The sequence below is a fragment of the Dipodomys ordii genome, unplaced genomic scaffold, assembly GCF_000151885.1.
Source record: "Dipodomys ordii isolate 6190 unplaced genomic scaffold, Dord_2.0 Scaffold78, whole genome shotgun sequence".
NCBI classification, from domain to species: Eukaryota; Metazoa; Chordata; class Mammalia; order Rodentia; family Heteromyidae; genus Dipodomys; species Dipodomys ordii.
In genome coordinates this window covers 1,468,715-1,494,504 of record NW_012267294.1, presented here as the reverse complement: position 1 = coordinate 1,494,504, position 25,790 = coordinate 1,468,715, and the positions used below count along the sequence as shown (strand labels likewise).

At 35.7% G+C, this 25,790-nt stretch overlaps 1 protein-coding gene across 7 annotated transcripts in view; it reads left to right on the top strand.

The window, feature by feature from the left end:
* St7l (suppression of tumorigenicity 7 like) overlaps positions 1–25,790 on the top strand; it is a 66,344-nt gene that overhangs the window by 5,177 nt on the left and 35,377 nt on the right. For all 7 annotated transcript variants that reach the window (XM_013024692.1, XM_013024693.1, XM_013024696.1 and 4 more), the window contains exons 3-9: positions 3,471–3,633; positions 5,949–6,003; positions 9,614–9,729; positions 17,203–17,281; positions 19,578–19,732; positions 22,456–22,553; positions 22,793–22,907. In XM_013024692.1, the coding sequence (XP_012880146.1) occupies positions 3,471–3,633; positions 5,949–6,003; positions 9,614–9,729; positions 17,203–17,281; positions 19,578–19,732; positions 22,456–22,553; positions 22,793–22,907 (781 nt within the window). The remainder of the gene's footprint in view (positions 1–3,470; positions 3,634–5,948; positions 6,004–9,613; positions 9,730–17,202; positions 17,282–19,577; positions 19,733–22,455; positions 22,554–22,792; positions 22,908–25,790) is intronic.

Genomic DNA, 25,790 nt, shown 5'->3' with positions numbered 1-25,790 from the left:
TAAAGAGCTGAGGGAAAGTTCCCAGGCTCAGAATTTTGGCCCCACGACTGGCATACACATACACACACACACAAAAGAATTTTAATTATTATTACTCTGAGAAATCCCATAATAGATGACATGTGTTAACTGTTATTCAGCTTTTCCTTTAGCGAGATATTATTTTAATATAAAAATATTAAAATTTTGTATAATCCTTACTATCATCCCTAAGATCTAGTGTTTCCTATTGTATATTTTGGGAAAATTCCCTACTACAGATTTATTTTTTTTTATTTTTTATTTTTTTATTTTTTTGGGTCTGGTCGTGGAGCCTGAACTCTGGGCCTGGGCGCTGTCCCTCAGTTCTTCAGCTCAAGGCTAGCGCTCTACCACTTGAGCCACAGCACCACTTCCGGCTTTTTTCAATTGAACCCAGGGCCTCAGGCATGCAAGGCAAGCGCTCTACCACTGAGCCACCTTCCCAGCCCCCTACTACAGATTAAAAAAATCTAAAGGAGTATTTATGCCATCCATGGCCAACAGATTTTTCTGTTCTTTTTTTCATCTGTAGGTGGTGCTCTACAGCTTCAGTAGAAATAATAGTATTAGTGTCAGACTTTTTTTTTTTTTCTACAGTTTCACTTTTTAGCCTACAGTGGCTTTGAAGGATTTTCTCATCTGTGCCTCCATGCCTAGCTCTGGACATCTTTTTAATTTCTTTACTAACTGAACCATCAAACCTGTTGACATATACTCACATAAAGGAATACAGTCAGATATGTGTTACTGACATATATATGGAGAGCAATCTAATATAAAGATTAGAAACTCCAAAATCAACAAACTAAAATAAGAAACCCAATTCTATCAGCACATAGTGACAAGAGGATTTTGAATTCAAGGCCAATCTGGGCTATATAGCCAGCCTGTGTCACAGGAAAGACAAAAAGAAACCCAACTCTGCAATGTAACATGATTTGAACTACAACTAGTCATTTAAATTTGGAATTTAAATAAGTTGTTAATTAAATGACATAATCTATATAAAGGACTTGACACAGATAGCATTTGATAAATATCAGCAATTATTTATTACCTGTTATGAAGTTGATGTAAGAGTTTTAAAAGCCTTTATTTCATATTTGTTTATAAAGAAAGCACCCACACTTCATATAGTGAAGAGCAGTTTATTATTATCTTTGTGATTATACACTTTGACACTATCCAGGGTTTTTTTTGTTTTTTTGGGGGGATCCGGTCCTGGGGCCTGAACTCTGGGCCTGGGCGCTGTCCCTCAGCTCTTCAGCTCAAGGCTATCACTCTACCACTTGAGCCACAGCGCCACTTCTGGCTTTTTTCTTATGTGGTGCTGAGGAATCGAACCCAGGGCCTCAAGCATGCAAGGCAAGCGCTATACCACTGAGCCACCTTCACAGCCCTATCCAGGTTTTTTTATCCAAGCTTTCCCCAATATAAATCTTGTCTTTTCTGGTTGTGTGTGTTTTTTTGTTTTTTAAAAGCTTCTTGTATTTATTAGTAAAACATAGTAGAAGCCAAAACATGACCACATATTGTGGGGATTAACAGTTTATTGACTCAAGAGTGAGCAGGGACTGGGAAGGTGGCTCAGTGAGAGAGTGCTTGCCTTACATGCCTGAGGTCATGGGTTTGATTCCTCAGCACCACATAAACAGAAAAGGCCAGAAGTGGCACTGTGGCTCAAGTGGCAGTGTTAGCCTTGAGCAGAAGAGTTGAGGGACAGTGCCCAAGCCGAGTTGAGGCTCCACGACCCACAAAAAAAAGTGAGTAGAAAGAGAAATTATTGTAGATTGAACATAAACGAATGACATAATAGAAAAACAGACCAGCATTTTTATTTTCTCTCATTTCCCTATAAATATTATAGCCAATGCAGTACAAAATGAATCTATACATTTGGCACCTATGTAGTGCATTTAATTCTGCTATTTACTGAAGCCAAAATAACATTCCTAAAGATTTGAAAACTACTGTTTTATATGTGTATGTTATGCTCTGTGATTATATAAAGTTGTTGCTTGGTGCTAATGGCTCATACCTGTCATCCTGGCTACTTAGGAGACTGAGACCTCAAGATTGCAGTTCATAGCTAGCCATGGGATTTGCTTGGAGTCCTGGGAAATAGAAGTAATTATTTTAAGTGAAAATTTACAATAAAAGAAGAAGATCTGGGCTGGGAACCTGGCTTAGTGGTAGAGTGCTTACCTAGCATGCAACAAAGCCCCGGGTTTGATTCCTGAGCATCACATAAAGAGAAAAAGCTGGAAGTGGTGCTATGGCTCAAGTGGTAGAGTGCTAACAGAGCAAAAAGAAGCTTATGGACAGTGTTCAGGCCCTGAGTTCAAACCCCAGGACTGGCAAAAAGGGGGGGGGAAGGGGGGACAGGGAGGAGGGGGAGAGAGAGGGAGAGAGGGGGGGGAGAACAACCTAGTAGAAGTGTGTAACACAGCTTCATATCCTGTTCTATGGAGTCAGGAAACGTCCCTAAGAAAGTAGCTTGTACAAGTCAGGCATAGGAAGTAGAGGAGGTTGGAGTATCCAGTATTAAAATTTATAGTAAGGGCTGGGAAGGTGGCTCAGTGGTAGAGTACTTGCCTTGCATGCATGAGGCCCTGGGTTCGATTCCTCAGCACCACATAAGCAGAAAAAAAAAGCCGGAAATGGTGTTGTGGCTCAAGTGGTAGAGTGCTAGCCTTGAGCTGAAGAGCTGAGGGACAGCGCCCAGGCCCAGAGTTCAGGCCCCATGACTGGACCCAAAAAAAAAAAAACACTGAGGCTCAGCCAGGCGTACCTGTAATCCTAGGAGGCAGCTAAGATCGATACTACCCCAGGCAGGAATCCATGAAACTCTTATCCCTAATTAACTACGTCCCCCCAGAAGAAAAAAGCCAGAATGGAGCTGTGGGAGAACACTAAATTATGCTACAGATAAAATAGCAATGTGTCATAGTTTTTGTTGTTATGTTAAATAATTGTACAAAGAGTTACAATTCCATAAAGCAGTTTATGAGTACAGTGTCATTCCTTCCTTCATCTTCCCCCATTTTTCTCTCCTGTCCCTACCCACAATTTACATAATGACATATTTATAGATAAAATACATTATTTTTGTTTCATTACAAGTATAAATATTGTGTAAACATATCTAAATTTCATGACAAACCTATAAGAAAGTCATTTTTTACAAGGCATTTTTTTGGGTTTTTTGTTTGTTTTTAGCAAGGAGGGAAGACTATGCATTTAAAGTATTGAATTTAACAAGGAGGAGTTCATTGTGACATTTCCACACATTTGTATAATCTAATCAAATTCACCCTTTCTATCATTCTTCCTAACTCCACTCCCATCTTCTTGAAACAATTTCAACAGATTTAATTAAAAGGAATTATTTGAATGTTTTAATTTGAGTTTATAATTTCCAGTAAAACATGTTTTTGTCTTTTTCATAGATATTTGAATGGTGGTACTTCCATAAACATGGCACATCTTTTATTGAGCAAGTATCAATAAGCCATTTGCGACCACTGATGGGAGGCACAGAAAGCAGCATTTCAGAGCCAGGTGCCCCTTCTAGCAATAGAGAAGGTGAAAACAGCAGACAGAACTTCTCAGGTGACTAGTTTCCAATGTGTTTTCTGAGTTGTGTAAAGATTGAGTTTGGCTATGGATGACAGAAAATCCTGGACAACAGAAAATCCTTAGCAACAGAGTGCTATACCTCATTTGTATGTTGAACCCTAATTATCAAGCTGATTAATATGAAATTATTTTAGGGCCTTTGGGAGGTGATCAGATTGTAAGAATGGAATCCTCATGAATGAGATTAGTGACTTTATAAAAATGACTCCAGCAAACTGTTTACCCCTTGCACCCTGTAAGAATTTGCCAAGAAGATGCCATCTATAAACCAAAAATGTAATCCTCAGCATCACCGTAAGCCTCCACTATAAAAAATATAAGCCACTCAATTATAGCATTTAGTTATTATAACATTCCAGACTAAAACACAGGAAGAACTTTTATCTTTCTTGTTAATATAATTGATCCATACTGGTATGGAGAGCACTGATCATCAGAGACACAGACCCCTTCTATTAGCTTGCCATTTCACAATGCAGTTTTTTACCTGTGATCCAACATACTTTCTCTAGTGTTAATGCCTTCTTATCTACTTTCTGTTCAGCAGGAAGAAGAGAGGGCCAGGATATTCCTTTACCTGTCCCCACACCTCAATAGGCAACAGGATACTTTGAGATATGTTACATACTATTTAATTTAACTTATCACTAGTCAGACATTTGTCAAATGGCCACTAATAGGCTGTAAGGGAGAGTAGAAATCAAAATATTTCCCTCAGTGCATATATGTACAGCAGTCAATCAGGGGACATTATTTCTGATAAAGCGGAAATCTGAGACATTAGCTATCTCTACCAAGAGATTGAAGTAGGAAAAAAGATTGAGATTTGGCCAAACTCAATATTTTTATTTTCTGTATGTTTCCTTATAATATATCCAGTATAAAAAGCAAATCTTAATAATGATATATAATTAGGAAAACGAAGTTTTTAAATAAAAATAATTACTTTCAAATAATTGAAATGTGTATTGTATTTATCATTTATATTATATTTTTGGATTATTGTTCCTCTTATTTTCTGTAGGTAATAATGATACCATAATAGGGACTGGGGGTAGCTCAGTGGTAAGTAGCATGTTTGAGGCTCTGGTTGTAATCCTGGCATCCCTCTCCTAAATGCAGTAATGTTACAAAGGAATTAATTCTATAGGATTCCCATAATTTCTTAATTGCTAAATGAACACAACCAATAGAGTTAGGATAATTTAGTAGAAAAAGAATGTTGGAGTTCAACTGCTAATACTTTTTTTGATGATGTCAGGCAAAGTTCCTGAGGAAGTACTGTTTAATTGGAGCCCTGAATGACTAGGATGTGTGGGAATGGGATTATCCTGCAGGAGTGCATAAATGAATAATATTTTTCTTTTCTCTTTTCTTCCCTCCTCCTCCCCACCCCTCTTTGTACTGCGAACTCAACTCAAGGCCTTGTACTTTAGGCAAGCACTCATTTAAGCTTGTACCCAGCTCTTTAGGCAAGCTGCAGATGACTAAGCAAGCATACTTACCACTTAAGTTTGTACCCAGCTCTTTTGTCTTATTAAGTCCCAGTTTTTTTATTTATACATTTTTGATGGCTTCTGATAGACTAAGGATAATATCTAAACTCTATAATATGGTAGATAAGCTCCTTTAGCAATTTCTCAAAGTCTATTTTTTAACATTATTTAGTTTTCCATCTTACTTCCTCCATACCCATTTACTAGCCTAAATGTACTAAGCAGTTTTATGCTATTTCCTGCTTCCTAGGCTGGCATACTCATCTTTTATAGTAATTCTGTGTCAGCTCATATTTTACCTCCTCTGTAAGCCTTCCTTGATTTCTAAGAGAAAAAACTCATCACTTTTTTGCATCTTAGAATAGAAGTAATCTCTGTTACAGTACTTGTTACACAGTTCAGCTCATTGTTTTCATGATTGACTTTCATTCTGTATATAATGAAATTTAAAAAGTCATTTCAGGTGCTGTGGTAGACTCCAAGAATACAAGAATTAACATCATTTTAGGAGATCATAGTTGAGGGAAAACTAAAAACTAAAGATATAACCACTTTGCACTATAGTAAATGTTATAACTGATTTATGAATAAAATGCTATAGAGACAGAAATAAGAAAAACTAGATTTAATTCTATACCTTTTGAGAGGATACTTTATGCTTTGTTCAAATTTGTAACACTATGGCTAGCACTGCTTAGCACATAGTAGGCTGACAATAAATATTGGTTAAATAAAGATTTAAATCATATGATTAAATTTTATGTTTTACTTCTTTCCCTCATTGTTTTTCAGAATGCAAGGTATGGAGAAATCCTCTAAACCTATTCAGAGGAGCAGAATATAGGAGGTAATATATTTTTCTTTTGGTGTAAATATGGCACCTGTCTCTGAGTCAAAGTACTATAAAAATTGTGTGTGGGTGTATGTGTGTGTCCATCCAGGTCTTACTATGTAGCACAGATTGGCCTTGAACTCACTTGTGAATCTCCTGCCTTAGCCTCTAGAGTACAGAGTTGATAGTCATGCACCACCAAATGTCAAAAAAGTATTTTCAAATAAGCTGGGTACTGGTGGTGCTACTCAGGAGGCTGAGATTTGATGATCATGGCTGGAAGATAGGCCGCCATTTGAGTCATGGCTCCACTTAAGGCTTTTTGGTAATTAATTGGAGAAAAGAGTCACAGATTTTCCTGCTGGTTCTGGGTTTGAACCATGATCCTCAGATCTCAACCTCCTGAGTAGCTAGGATTATAGGCATGAGTCAAAGGAATCAGGTCTTACTATATAGCCTAGGATTTCCTATATCTCATGATCATCCCACATTAGCCTCCTAGTAAAAAAATGTGATTTTTAATTATTGTACTATATTTAATGGTTATACTACATTCTTTCATATCATAGTTTGCCTACATCCCTTCCATACAGTTACTAAGATTATTATTTCACGGTTAACATTTATACTAAATGGATAGTTTATATAATAGTCATAGCTTGGTGTCAGTGGCTCATGCCTGTAATCTCAGCTACTCAGGAAGCTGAGATCTGAGGACCGTGGTTCAAAGCCAGCCTGGGCAGGAAAGTCTGTTAGAGTCTTTTGTTTTGTTTTTCGTGGGCCTGAACTCTGAGCCTGAGCGCTGCCCCTCAGCTCTTCAGCTCAAGGCTAGCGCTCTGGCACTTTGAGCCACAACGCTACTTCCGGCCTTTTTTTTTTTTTGCTTATGGATACTGAGGAATCGAACCCAGGTCCTCAAGCATGCAAGGCAAGCGCTTTACCACTGAGCCACCTTCCCAGCCCCGTCTGTTAGATTCTTATCTCCAGTTAATCAACAGAAAACTGGAAGTGATTGGCACTGTGGCTCAAGCCATAGAGCACTAGCTTTTACCTGAAGAGCTGAGGGACAGCACCTAGGCCCAGAGTTTAAGCCCCATGATTGACCAAAAAAAATGTAGTCATAAATATATAATTGTTTCTTTTCAGCTGATTTCTAACATTTAAATTTCTAAGTCAAAGGATATAAACAAGTAATTTTCTTCCTTTATCTGTGTGTGTATATGTACATGTGTGTACATGTATGTGCCAGTACTGGAGCTTGAACTTAGGACCTGGGTGCTGTAATCTTATCTTTTTTTCCTCAATACTAGCATTCTACCACTTGAGTCACAACTCCCCCTTCTGGCTTTTTGTTGGTTAATTGGAGAGAAGAGTCTCATAGATTTTCTGCGTGGGCTGGTTTTGAACCATAATCCTCAGATCTCTAGCTCCCAAGTAGCTGGGATTATAGGCATGAGCCATTGACTCTAGGCTTTCCTTTTATTTAAAAAAAAATACTATTGTGGAAATTAAAAAAATAAAAGTAGGAATAGTAGTATAATAGAATTTCATATGCTTATCTCCCACCTAGGTATGACTGTTTTAAGACTCTTGATAGCTATTACCTAATAGATTACTAGAAAGAGAATTATAAATATAGTAAACATACCTTATTTGTGGATTTATTACTTGTAGTTCTCACCAAGCCAGGAAAAAAATAAATAAAAATATCAAAAGAGGCCAACCACTAGTGGATTACACTTGTAATCCTCAGTACAGGAGGAGGCTGAGATCTGAGGATCATAGTTTGAGGCTAGCTCTGGCAGCAAAGTCAGTGAGACTTATCTCTAATTAATCACCAAAAAGACAGAAGTGCAGCTGTGGCTCAAGTGGTAGAGTTAGCCTTGAGCAAAAAAAGCCAAGCAAGAGTGTGTGATCCTGTCCTGAGTTTAATACCAGCACACCCACACATAAAAAAATCTGAAAAGAAATTGTGGAAACAAAATTTGTAAATTCCTGTATGTGCCTTATACGACCCATTTTATGTAGAGAAGCTCTCAGTAAGTCCTATGTTATTGCTAGTTCTATTTATCTCATTCTTTCTGGGTATTTCCCGTCCTTGATTTTATGGAAATACGCCTTCCATAATAGCATATGGTGCCCCAAAGCAAGGTAAAAATGAATGCTCTTAGTTGAAGTGAGAAAGTAGGAAAAAAAAGAAAAAAGAAAAATTTGTTCAAAGGCAGCATGCCTTCCACAGAAGTTGGGTGGCATTATGAGATAAATGAATTAAGCATCGTCAGTACATTATTGCACTCTACATCCTGAGCATGCTTTGCTTTTTTCCTCAAGGGCATTTTCCTTGTAAACATGTGGATACCAAGTGTTTACAGTGCTAATTTACATTTATACCAATAGTGTGCAATATATATCTCATTTCATCCTTAATAATATGTTTTCATCAATTTGATAGATAAGAGTAAAATTCTAGCCAGGATCCTGTGGCTTTTACCTGTAATCTTAATTAGGAGGCTGAGATCTGAGGTTCCTGGTTCAAAGCCAGCCCTAATAGACAAATCTGAGAGATTTTTATCTCCAGTTAACCAACAAAAAGAAAAGGGTGGTACTCAAATAGTATAGTGCTAGCCTTGCTTAAAAAGCTAAGAGAGCTGGGCACCAGTGGATCACTAGCTACTTAGGAGGCTGAGATTTGAGGATCACAGTTTGAAGCCAGCCTGGGCAAGAAAGTCCTGAAACTTTCATCTCCAATTAATCACAGAGAGAGCTGGAAGTGATGCTGTGGCTCAAGTGGTAGAGCACTAGCCTTGAGCTAAAGGAGCTTAGGGATAGGCCCAGAATTCAAGCACCAGGATTAACAAAAATAATTCAGGTTAACAAAAATAAATCGGCTTGAACTCAGATCCTGAGTTCAAGCCGAAATACCAGTGCAAACATACATGCACAAATACACAAAATTTATAAAGAAATCCAGTATTTTGTGCAAGTACTATATATATAGTCATAATTTTTAGTGATTAATGATTAAAAGATCAGATGAAATTCTTTAAAGGATAACAGTAATGAGATTTGACATTTATAAATGTTGTTAATTTAACTTTTTCTTAATCCATTGTAGGGTAGAAGAATAAGAAAGTTAAATTTTTACTGTAATATGGTCTGCAAATTTTTTTTATGTTTTGATAGCATTTTATTTTCTTGACACATAGTTCAGGCTAGCCTTGAACTCTCAGCCTTCTGAGTTGCTAGGATTATAGCTGTGTGCCACTATACTTGAGTTTTACTTTTAGCATTTCATTCTAATTCATTGAGAATATATTCAAGCATTTAATAAGATATATATGTATATACATATATATGTGTGTATTTCTCAAATTGTTTAATTCCTTTAAGTCTGAATTTTAAAGTATTATTTATTGAATAATTTGTTTTCTATTTGTTGTTTTGGGTATTTTATCACCTCATGATAGTTTGTATAGCTTATATCTTTTGATATTATTGAGTATAATAAGCTTTAAGAACACTCTGAAATAGAATTTTCAGTCATGTTTTTGGGGTTTACTGTCTTTTTAAATAGAAAGATGTTCTCTTATGCACAATTTAAACATTTTCTTATGTTTTGGTAAAGATACACTTGGGTGACTGGTAAAGAGCCACTTACCTACTATGATATGAACTTGTCAGCACAGGACCATCAGACATTTTTCACTTGTGATACTGATTTTTTACGTCCTTCAGACACAGGTATGTATTTTTTTGGTTCATGGTGTACACAATGACTATGAAAAAGTTTTTTAGTGTTATTATAATACACTTGGCTTAGAATTTTTTACATCATCAATATCACCAGCAGCAGCATTATTACTGTTATAGTACTGGGGTTTGAACTTAGGGTTATGTTTGGTAGGCAGCCATAACCTTGGCCCATTTATGTATGTATGTATGCATTATTTATTGGAGGTAAGAGTCACATAGACTTTCTCAGTGTAGCTTCAAACCACAATCCTCAGATCTCAGCCCGAGTAACTAGGATTACAGGCGTGATCAATGGGCACCTGGCTCCTCAGTCCTTTTTAATTTAGTTATTTTTCAGATAGGGTCTCTGACGTTATAAGTATGTGCCTATATATCTGGAATTTACATTACTGACAAACTCAAATTAAAATTAAATATGATTATAAACTAGGTTAATACATTCTTATGAGATTTTCAAATATTCTTCTTCTTTTATTTATTTTTTTGGGTCCGGTCGTAGGGCCTGAACTCTGGGCCTGGGCGCTGTCCCTCAGCTCTTCAGCTCAAGGCTAGCACTCTACCATTAGAGCCACAGCATCACTTCCAGCTTTTTTCTTTTTGCTTATGTGGTGCTGAGGAATCGAACCCAGGGCCTCATGCATGCAAGGCAAGCACTCTACCACTGAGCCACCTTCCCAGCCCCTTCTTCTTCTTTTATTATGTAGATACATTTCAGATAAAAAAGCCTTGTAGATCAACCAGTTCAAGTATACATAAAAATTACACATAAAAGAATAAGAGAGTGTATAAATTAAGGAATGGCATGTGGAAAACTATAAAATATATTTTGTTATGAGATAAAAATATTATAAGACATAAGTTATAAGATATAAGAAACATTATAAGATAAAATATATATAAAGAAATGTTTACATTTAGTTCTCCATAAGCTTTTCTCTGTGACAGAGTATTGAGGACTGAGATGTGGCTCAATGATAGAGGGCTTGCCTAGCATACATAGTTAAGCCCTGAGAAGCAAGTGTTGAAACTTATGGGCTTCAAGATAGATGTTTTCATAAGTTCTACTATTAATGCCCTCACTTTCCTTATCTATCTGATGAGTTACATTTTATACTTCAATATCCAAATTAAAAATCAATTTCTCTAAAGTAGCCTTCTCTTGGCTATTCTGTCGGAGTTGAGCACTTTGGTCTTTAGTACTACAGTACTTAGTGTAAATCTTATAAATTAATACTGATTTATTAATTCAGCCAACAGCATTCATTTGTTAATGTTATCACATTTTTGCTTTTATGTTTATCTTCTCTAACAGAATATGAAGCCTTTTATAGATCAGGAATATATTCTTTTCATTTTTGCATCCCTGTCATATAGCACATTGTTTGTCATACTATAAATAATATTCATTCTTTCTTTGTTAAAAGTATATATGAGTGAGCCAGGTGCTAGTAGCTCACACTTATAATTCTAGCTGCTCAGGAATGTGAGATTTGAGAATTGTGGCTCAAGACCGGCCCAGGCAGGAAAGTCTACAAGACTCTTATTTCCAATTAACTAGCAAAACATTGGAAGTGGAGTTATGGCTCAAATGGTAGAGCACCAGCCCTGGGGTCAAGCTCAGGCCAGTACACACACACACAAAAGTATGTATAAATAAATGACATTGGTGTCACACATGTCCTAAACAATTTCACTGATAGCTAGCAGTTGGCAAATATTTATTAGGAATTAGATATTCAAAGATGTATTGGCTTGATTTTTTAAAATCATTTTATGAAGTAAATACTATTACCAGCCCATTTTAAAAATAAAGGGACTGCCCTGAGTCCAATAGCTACTTAATGGTAAGACTGGGTTTCAAGCTCAAGTTTTTTTTTTTAACCATCATATGACTGCTGCTTCTCTTGATTGATAAAGAAAATTACTAATATGGGTCTGAAAAAGTCAGTTTCTTAGCATTAAAAATCAGTTCAATGTGATACATCTTTGCTGTATTAAATGTATTAAGTGTAGATAGTAGCAAGAAGTCTAGAGATCTATGAAGAAGTCTAGAGATCTTACATAAAATGTTCAGCTACAGGGGCTGGGAAGGTGGCTCAGTGGTAGAGCACTTGCCTTGCATGCATGTGGCCCTGGGTTCGATTCTTCAGCACCACATAAACAAAAAGAAAAAAGCCAGAAGTGGCACTGTGGTTCAAGTGGTAGAGCGCTAGCCTTGAGCTGAAGAGCTGAGGGACAGCGCCCAGGCCCAGAGTTCAGGCCCCATGACCAGACCCAAAAAAAAAAAGTTCAGCTACAAATAGAGGAGAAAAAACAGAATTACTTTTTGTTTATATGCTTAATGTTTATATTAATAACAAATATATATAGGATGAGGGATATGGCTAAAATGATGAGTACCTACCTAGCAAGCATAGAACCTGAGTTCAAACCCCAGTATTGACAAAAAATATATATGTGTAAAGGAAATTACTGGCAATAGAATATTAATATTGTATGTTAACTTTAACAACTGAGATGACTACATATTAGGTCTCATTTCCCTCATAAAATTACAACCATCAGTAGTCTTTTCAGATAGATCCTTTGGCTTTCCTAGGTGATCTTAAAACATTTTTGCTTGAGTATCTTCTGAAATATTTTTGAAGATCTGTGAATCCTTTCACACATTTTTAAGTTGATAGTATAAGCTTAAATGATTACAACAAATAGGTTTTTGGCATATTGCAAAATATAGAATTTTTTTAAGTACTGTACCTTATATTTAAATGTATACTATGGAATCACATGACTGTTTTTTTCTGTGTTTGTGTATGTGTGTATATATGCTAGGACTGAACTCAGGGCCTCTACATGGGTCCACAATCTAATGTTGAACCACACTAGTCTCTGCTATCAAATAGTTTGACACATACCATTATCCATTGAAAACTATATAAATAAATACCCTTTTACAATAGTAAAATTTTAAGTTCCTTTGGTTGATTGGTTTGCTTTGTTTGCTGCTTGCTTTTTTTTTCGTTAGGAGTCTTTCTATGTGGCCTGTCTTAGACTGGCCTCAAATTCAAGAACTTTCGTTAATGGTGGGATTCCAGGAATGCACTACTCTTCCCAGCCTAGAGATCCTTTTTCTTAAATGTTCATCTATTCTGCACCCTAGTATAATTTTATAAAATATTTTTATTTGAGAGTCTTTTATCAAACTTGCAGACTTTCCTACAATAACATTTTATATAAAATTATGAAGTTTAAAATTCATTTGACCATACAATTCGAAATGTTATATCTTAAATTTTTTATTGTTGTTGTTTTTAGTGGAAGTTAATTTATTTTAACTGGTAAATAACATAAAAGTCCATATAGCAATGGAGAAACATATGAACATTATGTAATATTTAAATTGAGTTAAACATATTTAATTACATTTTTGTCAAATCCTTGAAGCTACTTACTTAGCAGTTTAAATTTAAGAATATGTCTTTCATGTAACCTAATTGGGTGCCTTCATTGTCAGTACTATCAAGCAAATTATACTTGTTTTCTGACAGAAAATGTTGACTTTGTTTTTCATTTCAAATATTCTTACATGCATCTCCATGACAGCCAACTATACTCAATTCACCTTTTTTTTTTTTTACTATGTTGCCGAATTTTCTTCAAAGTATAAAATACCAGAAATAGTTCATCTGTGAACTAATGTCAAAGAAAGGTGCTTCAATTCACCTTTTAAAATAGAAAGACAAATGTTGAAGCTCTGCCTAGAGCTTATCACTTACCCAAAAGAAGGCTCTTATATTTATTATTTCTTACTAATGTGCCCTTTGCCTTTTTGTAAAGGATACTTTTAACATTAGGAGTAATGCATTTTTTAATAGTAGTTGGGTATGGGTACTAATGGAACTAATAGAAGTGTTATCACTCCCTGATTTGAAGCATCCAGGAGCCAGAATACTCTCTTGCTTACTGGCAAGTTCCACTGTTCAAATAAATGAGTAAGAGTCAGGAATCCCTTTAATATGGTACATTGATTTACAATCGCTATCTACTGCTGATATTTGACTTGTAATCCCAGCACTTGGGATTCTAAGGAGGCTCTAGAGCCCAGGCCTGTTTAAATAAACAAACAAAAGCTACCCCCAAACTCCATTGTCCTTTTTTATATTATAGGGCAATGTGTCTTAGAAAAATTCTGAAGGGTTAGGAAGCAAATCTTTTGTAGAATAGAAGGGTGTGTATATATGTCTCTCAGAGGAGGGATATAGGGATTGTGGATACGTAGGAAAGGAAAACTACTTTGCAAACACATTGATCAGAGGAATATTCTTCAGGTAAATCAATTCTAGCAAAAAGTCAGAAAGAGTTGAATAAAGTCAAGGCTTTAGAAATTGATTCCCTTAAATCTATGTGTGCCTTTTTGGTCCTTGAAAAGGTTTCATGTATGTCCAAAGGTATGTATAATCCAGTTAAAGATTGAACTCAAGGACAGACTTTTATTTGTTGAATGACAATTCAGAAATGGATTGTCCCATCTTGATCCTTTCAGACATTTCACATAAAGGCAATACTTTTTTATTTTGGCCAGTCCTGGGGCTTGAACTCAGGACCTGGGCACTGTCCTTGAGCTTCTTTTTTTGCTTAAGACTAGCACTCTACCACTTGAGCTACAGTACCACTTCTGGCCTTTTCTGTTTATGTGGTACTGAGGAATCAAACCCAGGGCTTCATGCATGCTAGGTAAGCACTGTACCACTAAGCCACATTCCCAGCCCGACACAATACTTTATATTAGCAGCTTTATACTAAAAAAAAGGCAATGGCGTGTGTGTGTGTGTGTGTGTGTGTGTGTGTGTGTGTGTGAGAGAGAGAGAGAGAGAGAGAGAGAGATGGCACATATCCCTTGATTTATAACCATCCATTACATTATTAGATTTTTGTTATTTTACTGATTTTTCTAAGTCAAAGAACAAACTTACTCTCAAGGGCCAGCCAAAAAGAATATTTAAACTTTTGTTTTTCTTTTTAACATTTAAAAATCAGGATCCTGAGGAAATGGTATATACCTGGAGTCCACTGGGGAGGCTGGAGTGGGATATACACTTGGTCCAGGAGTTCAGCATCAGCCTAGGCAATAGGATGATAACCTGTCTCAAAAAGAAAACAAGTCGAGAGATTTCACATTAAAATCTAAATTTACACCTTTAATTGGAAAGTAGGAAAGACAACTTTGTAGAAATCAGAGAGAGTTAAGTTGTGCATGTGTTTTTAGTTCTTTTGTGTTTCCTGCTTAGCTTTTGTAGGCATTTACATTTGTGATCCCTGATGTGGTGATTTCTGCTGTTCTCTTTTGTTAAATATTGTTTAACTTAAAAGATAAACGAGCAACTTGCTAATTGCTTGTGTTAATTATTTTAGGTATATCATGAGCTCTTAGAAAATTGATTAGTAAATCAGCAGTTTGCTTTAAATTATTCCTAGGCCTTATTTTAGAAAAAAAAATTCATTTTTCTTCCTCAACTTTATTTCCGCCTTTCTTTTAGGCTTAGGGCTGCCTTGATTGTGAAGAATAGTCTTGAAAGATTGGATAGAGTATATGAAAACATAAGAATAAGAAAAGGTACCTACAAAGGGTTTATATAACATCACTAGAAATTGAAACAAATGAAAATGAGATTGCCTTCATGTATTAAAAGACTTGATCATACAAATTGAGTATGGAACAGTTGTGACTAGAAGTATTTTAGAGTTCAGATTTTTTCAATTTTGAGAATATTTAATTTTGAAAATGAGATATCTTGGAGATGCAGCCCAAATTTAAGCACAGAATTCACATATGCTTCATATATACTTTATATAAATAGATGAAGGTAGTTTTATATAATATTCTTAGTGTGCCTGTGTTTTGACTACAATCCATCACGTGAAGTCAAGTGTGGAATTCTCTATTTGTAGTTTTATGTTTTAGCTTTTGGAGCATTTCAGATTTTGGATAAGGATTAGGGGCATTCAACCTATAATATATTGGTAAGAAAGTAGAAATACTGTCACTCTCTGATACCTCAACAGTACAAATGAATATTGAGGAGTTTGGGTGCATATATCCAAGGTCTTTTAAAAGGTACATATATTTTAACCAACTGGAACTGTTGTTCTAGAAAGGAAGTATTTTATCAACTATAACAAGATAGACAAAGGCACAGAAAGATTGTTGTAATATTTTTATAGCAGGAAAGCATTCCATCAAAAGGAAAATGGTTACAGAAAGAATGTTACAATATTTTTATAGCAGGAAAGCATTCCATCAAAAGGAAAATGGTTTCAAAAAGTGTGATACATATCTAATATAGCAGAATACCCAATAAAATGTTGGTTAAGATTCAGCATTAAAGTTTTATTTCTAAATATCATGTAGCTTAAAGAAAAGAGACTCATCAAAAATTTCAAATCCTAATATACTTCATTTTGGTATTTTAGAATTTTCACAGAATGATGTTCTCTACTTGGTCAGTATCAAATGAGCGCTGACTTGCATCAATTTGTCAAGTTTAGGAAGCACTAGCTATCAGCTAACTGGTGACATGTTTGATATGAGAAATATAGTTTTGTTTCACAGTGGAATATATTGTCTCCTTTTCTAAGCCAAGACTAATATTTCGTTTCCAAAGGAAAACTCATTTTCCACATTATTCTTTCTGAAGAGTTGTAGGTTTTGTTCCAAAATCAACACTCATAGGTTCTTTATTTTTCTCATCAAACTTAAAATAGGCAGACTTAGAAATCTACTTTAGATTTAGAAATCTACGTTGTTTACTTGTTTGTTCATTTAACTTACAAGAATCTTAGCACTTATAGTGATATCTTAATTGTGGTACAGCAAATGGTAGCAAAACTAGTACTGTATTTCCAGAGAAATCCTAACTCAAGGCTTTTATTAAGTTCTGGCAAAGCTGACATTTCCCAGAAATGTACAGTATTTCTAATTAGTTTGTTTTCCCTTTCCAGTTTTCATACAACATATAATTTAGATATCTTTCTATAGTGAATCATTGAGCAAAGACTTTGTTTTTAAGTTTTTGTATATTTCTAACAGTTCCATAGAATCTTTCATAATGGTAAAAAGTAGAACCATATTGATTATAATCTAATGTATTACTCAAACTTAATTTTAACATGCACTTATATATACATATGTTTATATGTAATAATGTTATAATAGTTAAGTTCCTTACATGCTGTTATTCATATAAATCATAGAATTTTTTTACTATATGAAAACTTTCCAAATTTAGTGTAAATTTCTCATACAATTAATGTAAGCTAGTAACTCAGTTTCTTGTTTCATATGTTTATGAACATGTTATTTAAGGTTTTAGTTGCTCCTCTAGAACATTCTTCATACAATTTGCATAAGATTATTATTTATGTTTATCATCTCATCCACTTTTTGTAATATTTTTCCTACAGTTATGCAGAAGGCATGGAGGGAAAGAAATCCTCCAGCTCGCATCAAAGCAGCCTATCAAGCTTTAGAATTAAACAATGAGTAAGTTTGAAATATATGGAAAATAAGTTTATTTTAAAGGAAACACAGGAAAATGCTTTTATATTTCCTTTTTTCTACTCCTAAAACACGTAGAGTCTTAACAGTCCCCTTTCCTTTTCTGCATACTAAGAATAAAATTTGCAGCATTCATTGGACATTTGTATTTTGCTTCTAAAGTTGTAAACATGTATATGTTTTTGAGTAGGCACATCTTAGAAATTCCTTTTAATTTGGGTAATATTGATTATTGGTGATAAGACTGGATAGTTAAAAGTCTACTAAAATACTTAGGCCATTGTTTTAATTTTTTTTCATTTAAATCACTCATTGAAAGCATTTATTCAGTCTTGAGAACTTTAGTTGCTAATGGGCTTGAAGGCTTAGAAGATTAAAAATAAATCAAATATAGCTCTCACAACTTTTGTCTTCATTTTTATAGCACTGTGTCCGCTTTATGTCTTGAGACAAAAAAAATACAAAATTTTGAGTCAGTAAATGTTCATATCAATTAAGTCTATTACCCACTAAATAAATGTCAAGAGTAAAAATATATGCCCAGTTGAGATGGCTTAATGAATGCTTCCAGAATAATGTGAATTTAGAGTTTTCCCTTGAAAGTCTCCTGTCCTTATTAAGAAGACCATCTTAAGGTAGAGCAAAATGGTAGAATAGAGAACTCTAAAAAGCATTGACTAAGACTAGGCTCAGTAGCTTATGCTTGTAATTCAGCCACTCAGAAGGCAGAGATGGGAAAGATCATGGTTCAAGGCCAGCATGGACAAAAATGACTATTAATAAAGGAGGCATGGTACATGCACTCATGGTCCCAGCTATGAGGGAAAACCATAGGTAGGAATGAAGATTGTAGTGTGAGGCCAGCCCCAGCAAAAATTCAAGACCTTACCTGAAAAATAACTAAAGCAGAAAAAGGGCTGCTATTCAAATGAATTATAATGTATAAAATACATGAAAATTAAAATTTTCACCTGGTACTGGTGGTACACACCTATAATCCTAGCTACTCATGACCAAGATCTGAGTCTGAAGTCAGCCCTGGCAGAAAAGTCCCCCTGAGACTTATATCTCCAATTACCTCTAAGAAACCGGAAGTGGCACTGTGGCTCAAGTGATAGAGTGCTAGTTTTAAGCCCCACAACTAACGACAACAAAATTTCTAGTACCCACATTTAAAAAGTAAAAAAGAATATGAATGCTTATTTAGACATTCAAACTTTTAAAACATTTTGGCATACAATATTTTTAAAAACTATTAATGAAGTATTTTATATTTTCTCAGTGTTGAAAGTTTGGTGTACACTTACATCACATTTCAATTCACACTAACCACATTTCAAGTGCTCAGTAGCTGTATGTGGCTACCAATTAGAGTACTGGAAAATCTAGGCTGGATAGTCAGAACGAAGAACAATAACAAATGTGCTTGTTATTTCTGGGAATGCAAAGGACAGTTCTGTTTTTTTTAGGTTTTTCCCCCCCCCAAAACCAAGAATGAATTTATTTTATTAGCCAGCTGTTTGACTTTAAAAAACGAAAAGAAAAAAATCTTAGCGTTTTGGTAAGGTGAAGAGAAGGAAAACTTTGAATAAACATGGATGTGAGGGGTATGAGTAGGCTATAGGAAGAAGGACTGGAATTTAGACTAAGAGAAATTATGCTTCATGTTATTATGGATGAGTCTCAAAGTGAGGATGGGGTCACATACAAAAGGAACATTCAGTTTTGTAGTAAAGACCTAGGTCCAGGAATATGTTTCTGATATGAAAGGTTCCTAGTGAGCCAAGGAATTTTCCCCAGCCTTTACTTTGTCCTATAGCTGTCCACATGAGATAAATACTGCAAAGTATATAGTGCCTGAGAGCAGGTATTACCCCTGGAGTATTTGGTCCCTGGAACTACTTTTTAAATAGTATTTTTCTTTTGAGGCATGGGGATTCTGAGGATTGAACATTCAGACACTTCTGTTTATGTCTTCGTTTATCTCCTCTTCCCCATAAGAAAACATAGGACAATGTGTCAGAGAATGCACATAGAAAAAAAGAGAAAATAAACGGTAGAAGAGAAAGATGAGAGTGCAGAATTATGGTCTTAAACATAATGCATATACCAGGGTGCCTCTTAATGTATTAAAATATTTAATGAAGATTTTTTTTTTCATCAAAGAGGAAAAGTGTAGGTGAGGCTAGGGGAAACATGGTATAGACTAAAGGGATATAATCCAAGAGAAATACTTGCTTTACCATTGTACTTAAAATTATCTTACTTGCTTTCTTCATAGTTGTGCCACTGCATATGTTCTACTGGCTGAGGAAGAAGCAACAACTATTGTAGATGCTGAAAGGTTATTTAAACAGGCCCTCAAAGCAGGAGAAACAATTTATAGGCGATCTCAACAATGCCAGCACCAAAGTCCTCAACATGAAGCTCAACTGAGTAAGCAAATTTGAACTGATTTTTTGGGGGGCGGGGGGAGGTCCGGTCGTGGGACCTGAACTCTGGGCCTGGGCGCTGTCCCTCAGCTCTTCAGCTCAAGACTAGCGCTCTACCACTTGAGCCACAGTGCCACTTCCGGCTTTTTTCTTTTTGCTTATGTGGTGCTGAGGAATCGAACCTAGAGCCTCATGCATGCAAGGCAAGTGCTCTACCACTGAGCCAACCTTCCCAGCCCTGAACTGATTTTTATTGTCTTTTTAGCGTCTGTAAAAATAATGAAAATAATAATAATAGCTTACTATTTAGAGGTTAATTTTTTATGAGATAGTAGATAAGATTAGTTTTCTAGTCAACTAGTACCTGTAAGAAAAGAAGACAAAAATTATATACTAGCCAAAATGCTTATGGCATTTTGCTCTGATTATTTGGGAGAAATTTGCTGTTCTAAGACTAAGCTGTTTATTTAATCTAAAAATCAGGCCAGCTATTAGAGAAGCAATTCGAAAGTGTTTGGGCCAAGCTCACACACTAGGTTTACAGGCTCACACCTGTAAACCTAGCTACTCAAAAGGATAAGATCAACTCATGTAACTGTAACCCCTCTCTACAGTATCTTTACAATGAAAAATATCTATTTAAAAAAGGCTAAGATCAGTGGATCTTGGTTTGAAACCAGTCTGATAGACCCCATGTCCAATTAACCTGCAAAAAAGACAGACAGAAGGTGTGGCTCAACGGTAGAGTACCAGCCAGGAATGAGAGCATAAAGCCTTGAGATTGAGCCTCAGAACTAACAAAACAAAGTTTTCAAAAACTATAGGATTTAGAAGAATATTCTAAGTGCTAACTAGTATAGAGAATATCCTCCTGTAGAAAAGTATTACCTTTACCTTTAGCTCATCCTTTTTCAAAGCAATAGTAGATGCAAGTCTTTTGTTGTGCCTCTAGGGATTGAACCCAGAGGCCTTTGCATGCTAAGCAAGTACATGACCAGCTCAGGCACAAACTTCTGTTTGTTCTTCAGACTGTGTATGTACATATAGTGTGAGGAGTGGCTTCCTTCCTTTCCTCCCTCCTCCCTCATTCTTTCTGTCCCCCTTTCTGTCCATCTTTAACAATGCAGAGTTAATGGTTATTTTTCTTTATTTTTTTTTCACTACTGGGTCTGGGTTTTTTGTTCTTGTTTTTATTTTTATTTTTTTCCAGTCCTGGGGCTTGAATTCAGGGCCTGGGCACTGTCCCTGAGCTTCTTTTGCTTAAAGCTGGCACTCTACCACTTGAGCCACAGCACCACCTCTGGCATTTTCTGTTTATGTGGTAGTGAGGAATCGAACCCAGGGCTTAATACTTGCTAGGCACTCTACTACTAAGCCACATTGCCAGCCGTGGGTCTGGGTTTTTTCTTTACATTTCTAGATATGCTCTTTTGGTAATGATTGAAACACTCTTACCAAAGATGTTAGAATCAGCAGTGCTGCTGCTTATTATTTTTTTGTGCCCAGAAGGTTTTAGTTTTATGATTTGGGCAGAGAGTAGGCAATAAATTGAATTATATTTACATAATGCATTATCTGTTAACAGTTAACTTTTGAATCTTTTGTTTGTGGAAATTAAAATTCTGATGATGTTTTTCTCCCTGAGTTAAATACTGGTGTTTACAGTATATTTTATTAATGTATGTTATGAGTAATGAGGAGAATAGTTAATTTTGTAGCCTAGAAGTAATTTACCCATGTAAAGAAGTTGTGCCATTTGTCCTTCTCTAATATCAAATATAGTTATGTTATGGAACTTTGTTATCCCTCTCTAGAAATAGTTTTATAATTTATTTACTAGCTATTAAGAGAACTTCGTTAGACACAGAAATTTTGTTTTGGAAATAATGCATTTTTTTAATTGGAACAATAAAGAATGTTTTGTGCACACACATACATACACATAAAGACGCATGCACTTGGGGCTGGGAAGGTGGCTTAGTGGTAGAGTGCTTGCCTCGCATGCATGAGGCCCTGGGTTTGATTCCTCAGCACCACATAAACAGAAAAAGTCAGAAGTGGTGCCGTGGCTCAAGTAGTAGAGCACTAGCCTTGAGCTGAAGAGCTGAGGGATAGTGCCCAGGCCCAGAGTTCAAGCCTCATGACCAAAAAAAAAAGATTAAAAAGGAAGAAGCACACACTTTGAAAAATGGAGGAGTAGAGAATAAGAATACAGCAACATACTAGAAGGAATTATAGGACCTGGGGTGATAGCCCAGTGGTAGAGTACATGCCTAGAATGCTAGAAGTCCTGAGTTCGATTCCCAAAGCTACCTAAATACATATATTTTTTAATGGGAAAGCATTGATGATTTATACAGAAGCTTACAATAATAAGCTAATGTTACATCTTCTATTAATCTATGGATTTATTTCTGTTAATATTAAAATTCATTAATCAGTTATATCAATTATCAATTATATATATATACTGCACTTGAAATATTATTGGCAAAAGTAAACTCTATAAGCTTTTACTTTGAAAGTAGGGAGCACTTTCACTCAATATTCATCACCTAATAATCATTGGTTCAATGACCAATAATATTCCTCCAGTCTGATACAATTTAATTTTACTTGAATCTTCCAAGATAAGCAGATAAAATTAATAGGCAACACATTAGTGAAATAGCAGGTTATAATAGAAAATTGATGGTTGAGTCAATTTTGTGTGTTTTTTTTAAATAGGGAGAGATACCAATGTGCTGGTATATATTAAAAGAAGATTGGCAATGTGTGCAAGAAAATTAGGAAGAATAAAAGAAGCAGTGAAAATAATGAGAGATGTAAGTAAATTTGATAACTGAATCATTCAAAACCAAAATGTATTTTAAGTTGCCAATTATTTTAATGCAGAATCATTGTCACTGGCAATTTTTGTAAGAAGGTATTTAATATATACATATATTTATCAAAGGTTGGGTGGGTCTTCACAGTTTTATAAAGAAGCAAAGAATAATGAATCTATTTCAGCTCTGTTGAGTTCCTATTATGATTTTAATCTTTTTTTCCTCTTAATGCACAGTTGATGAAAGAATTTCCTCCTTTTACCATGTTGAACATCCATGAAAATCTCTTAGAATCACTTTTAGAGTTACAGGCCTATGCAGATGTTCAGGCAGTACTAGCAAAATATGATGGTGAGTTTTATGTCTTGATAAAATGGTTTTCTCATTTCAGTTGTGTAATTATAAATGTGATCCTATTCATCTGTTTCCCTGACTTTATCTTTTCAATATTATCATACAGCATTTAGTATATAGCAGTCCAAGTTGCTGTTAAGTATCTTTAACTGGATTTTTGGTAGAAGAACCTGAAGAACTTTTCTGTAAAGATTATTTCTTTGCTTATTGAGTATGTAATATGAGTAGGCACTTGGAACACAATGGTGAAGAAGAGGACACAGAATTAGGACTTGGAGGATTTGCAGTGTAGTGGAATGTACAGAGAATTGAACATAACAATAAAGACAGTTTGTTAGGTGAAATCTTTGGAAAAGTATAATGCTATTCACCTAATTTATTTTGAAATATCAAGCAATAAAAGATAACAGAAGGTGCTGAATAGTGTTTTTAAGAGTAACAAAGAATAATTCAAAATGACATTTTTACCCTGCCTTTTAGTTACAGTTACTTGCAGTAAACATGACAGGTGATAGGACAAGTAGTTTCACTCTTTCCATTTACTAAATTAGGAAACTGGGGTTTAAGAAAGTTAAATATTAGGTGGTATCTTCCAGCCAGTAAATGGCCAGCCAAAACTTAAATCCAAGTATTCAATTTCTTTGTTCACTAGTCCTCTCACAACCATAATTCAGTATACATTAACAATGCTAATTATTATAACAATGCAGTTTACTGAAAATGGAGTTAGGAAAACGTTAAAGACATAAACTTTCTCATCCTTCAGAGGAGACATCAGCTTTCAACCCCAAGCTGAAAACTTCCTCATGAACATAATGTTTCTGGCCATATCTTCCATTATGACAGAGCATATAAAGTCATTTATATTTATACTTGTCTTGACATAGGTTCCTATATATTAGCTTGAGAATCTCCATGATTTGGAAACTTTGAAATGTGTTATACTTGGAAGTTTATTTATTTTTAACATCTGGAATTCTTAGGCAAAATTCCAGATACTTCAGAATTGTGTAGACTTAGGGAGAAATTTGCAAGAAATTCCTTCCATATGTAACTTGCTGGATGCATAACCTGCTTACGATATTTGTGCTGAAAGTTTAGGGACTAAATATAAAAAGTCAGAATAAGAGCTAGATGTGGTGGCTTATGCCTGTAATCCTAGCTGTTGAGAAGGTGGGAATTGAGAGCACTGTGGTTCAAGGAAAAAGTTTTGGAGAGTCACCTCAACCAATGAAAGTTGAGTGTGGTGGTACATCTGCTTGAGATTGAGGTTCAGGCTATCTCAGGCATAATGTGAGACCTAACTAAAAAATAATGAAAGCAAAACATCTGAGCTCATGGCTTAAGTAGTAGAGTGCCTTCTTAGCAAGTACAAAGCTCTGAATTTAAATGCCAGTTCTGCCTCTTCCAAAAAATTCAGAATAAGACCCAATTCATTAAAGTAAAATCAGGTAAAACTAATAAAGCCAAAGTTGCTGTGCTTCTATTGTCAGTTTTCATATCTCTCAGTTTTTATCATCCTTTAGAATCCTAAAGTCATTAAAAGCAAATATTCTTCCTTAGTGTAACTGGAATTTAAAAAATCCAGTTTGTCATTCTTACTCTTTTTTTTTGTCGGTCTTGGGGCCTGAACTCTGGGCTTGGGTGCTGTCCCTTACCTCTTTAGTGCAAGGCTAGTACTCTACCACTTAAGCCACAGCACCACTTCCAGCTTTTTCTGATTATGCAGTGCTGAGGAATCGAACCCAGGCCCTCATGCATGCAAGGCAAGCACTCTACCACTGAGCCACCTTCCCAGGCCCCATTCTTACTCTTTTGATAATGCTATTTTAGGCATTCTTGTAAATTTTTATTTTGTTTATACTCCCAAATTACTTTTTATCATTTTATAAAAAGTATTATTTAAGAAGATATGGAAAATACAGAAACTTAAGACAAAGGAAAAATAAAAATCACCCTTGTTTGTTTCAACAGTAATTGGTTTAACAGAATATATTTAATTTTTTATAATCTTAATTTTTCTGTATGATTAGATGTGTTTATATATACATATATTTATATAATTATAGCTTTTCTCCTGAATCCTCTTACTGTAAACCTTTGTTGAGCACTTGCCAGCAATGTGCACAGGGTTCTCAAAGACAGTTACTCCCTGCCAGAAAGTAGCATTCTCTCTTTAGAGAAGTAGAAACTGAGAGCAAAGAAATTGTTATCAGCCGGGCGCCGGTGGCTCATGCCTGTAATCCTAGCTACTCAGGAGGCTGAGATCTGAGGATCATGGGATACAGGTTGACCCACTGCAACAATGAGACATACAAGTCCTATGTCGTAAACGAACTTTACAACTTTGGTAGGGGGGAGAGAAGGGTTGGGTGGGAGGGCGGGGGGAGGATGGGATGGGAAGGGGAAACAAAGGAGGAGGCTACAATACTTGATAAGAAATGTACTCACAAGGGCTGGGAAGGTGGCTCAGTGGTAGAGCTTGCCTTGCATGCCTGAGGCCCTGGTTCGATTCCTCAGCACCACATAAGCAAAAAGAAAAAAGCCCGAAGTGGCGCTGTGGCTCAAGTGGTAGAGTGCTAGCCTTGAGCTGAAGAGCTGAGGGACAGCGCCCAGGCCGAGTTCAGGCCCCATGATCGGACCCCCCCCAAAAAGAAAGAAATGTACTCATTATCTTACCCATGTAATTGTATCCCCTCTGTACAGTATTTTCACAATAAAAAAAAAAGAAAAAAAAGTTCAAAGTCTGTGAGACTCTTATCTCCAATAAACCACTAGAAAACCGGAAGTGGCGCGATGGCTCAAGCGTAGAGTGCTCGCCTTGAGCTGAAGAGCTCAGGGACAGCACCCAAGCCCAGAGTTCAAGCCCCACGACCAACC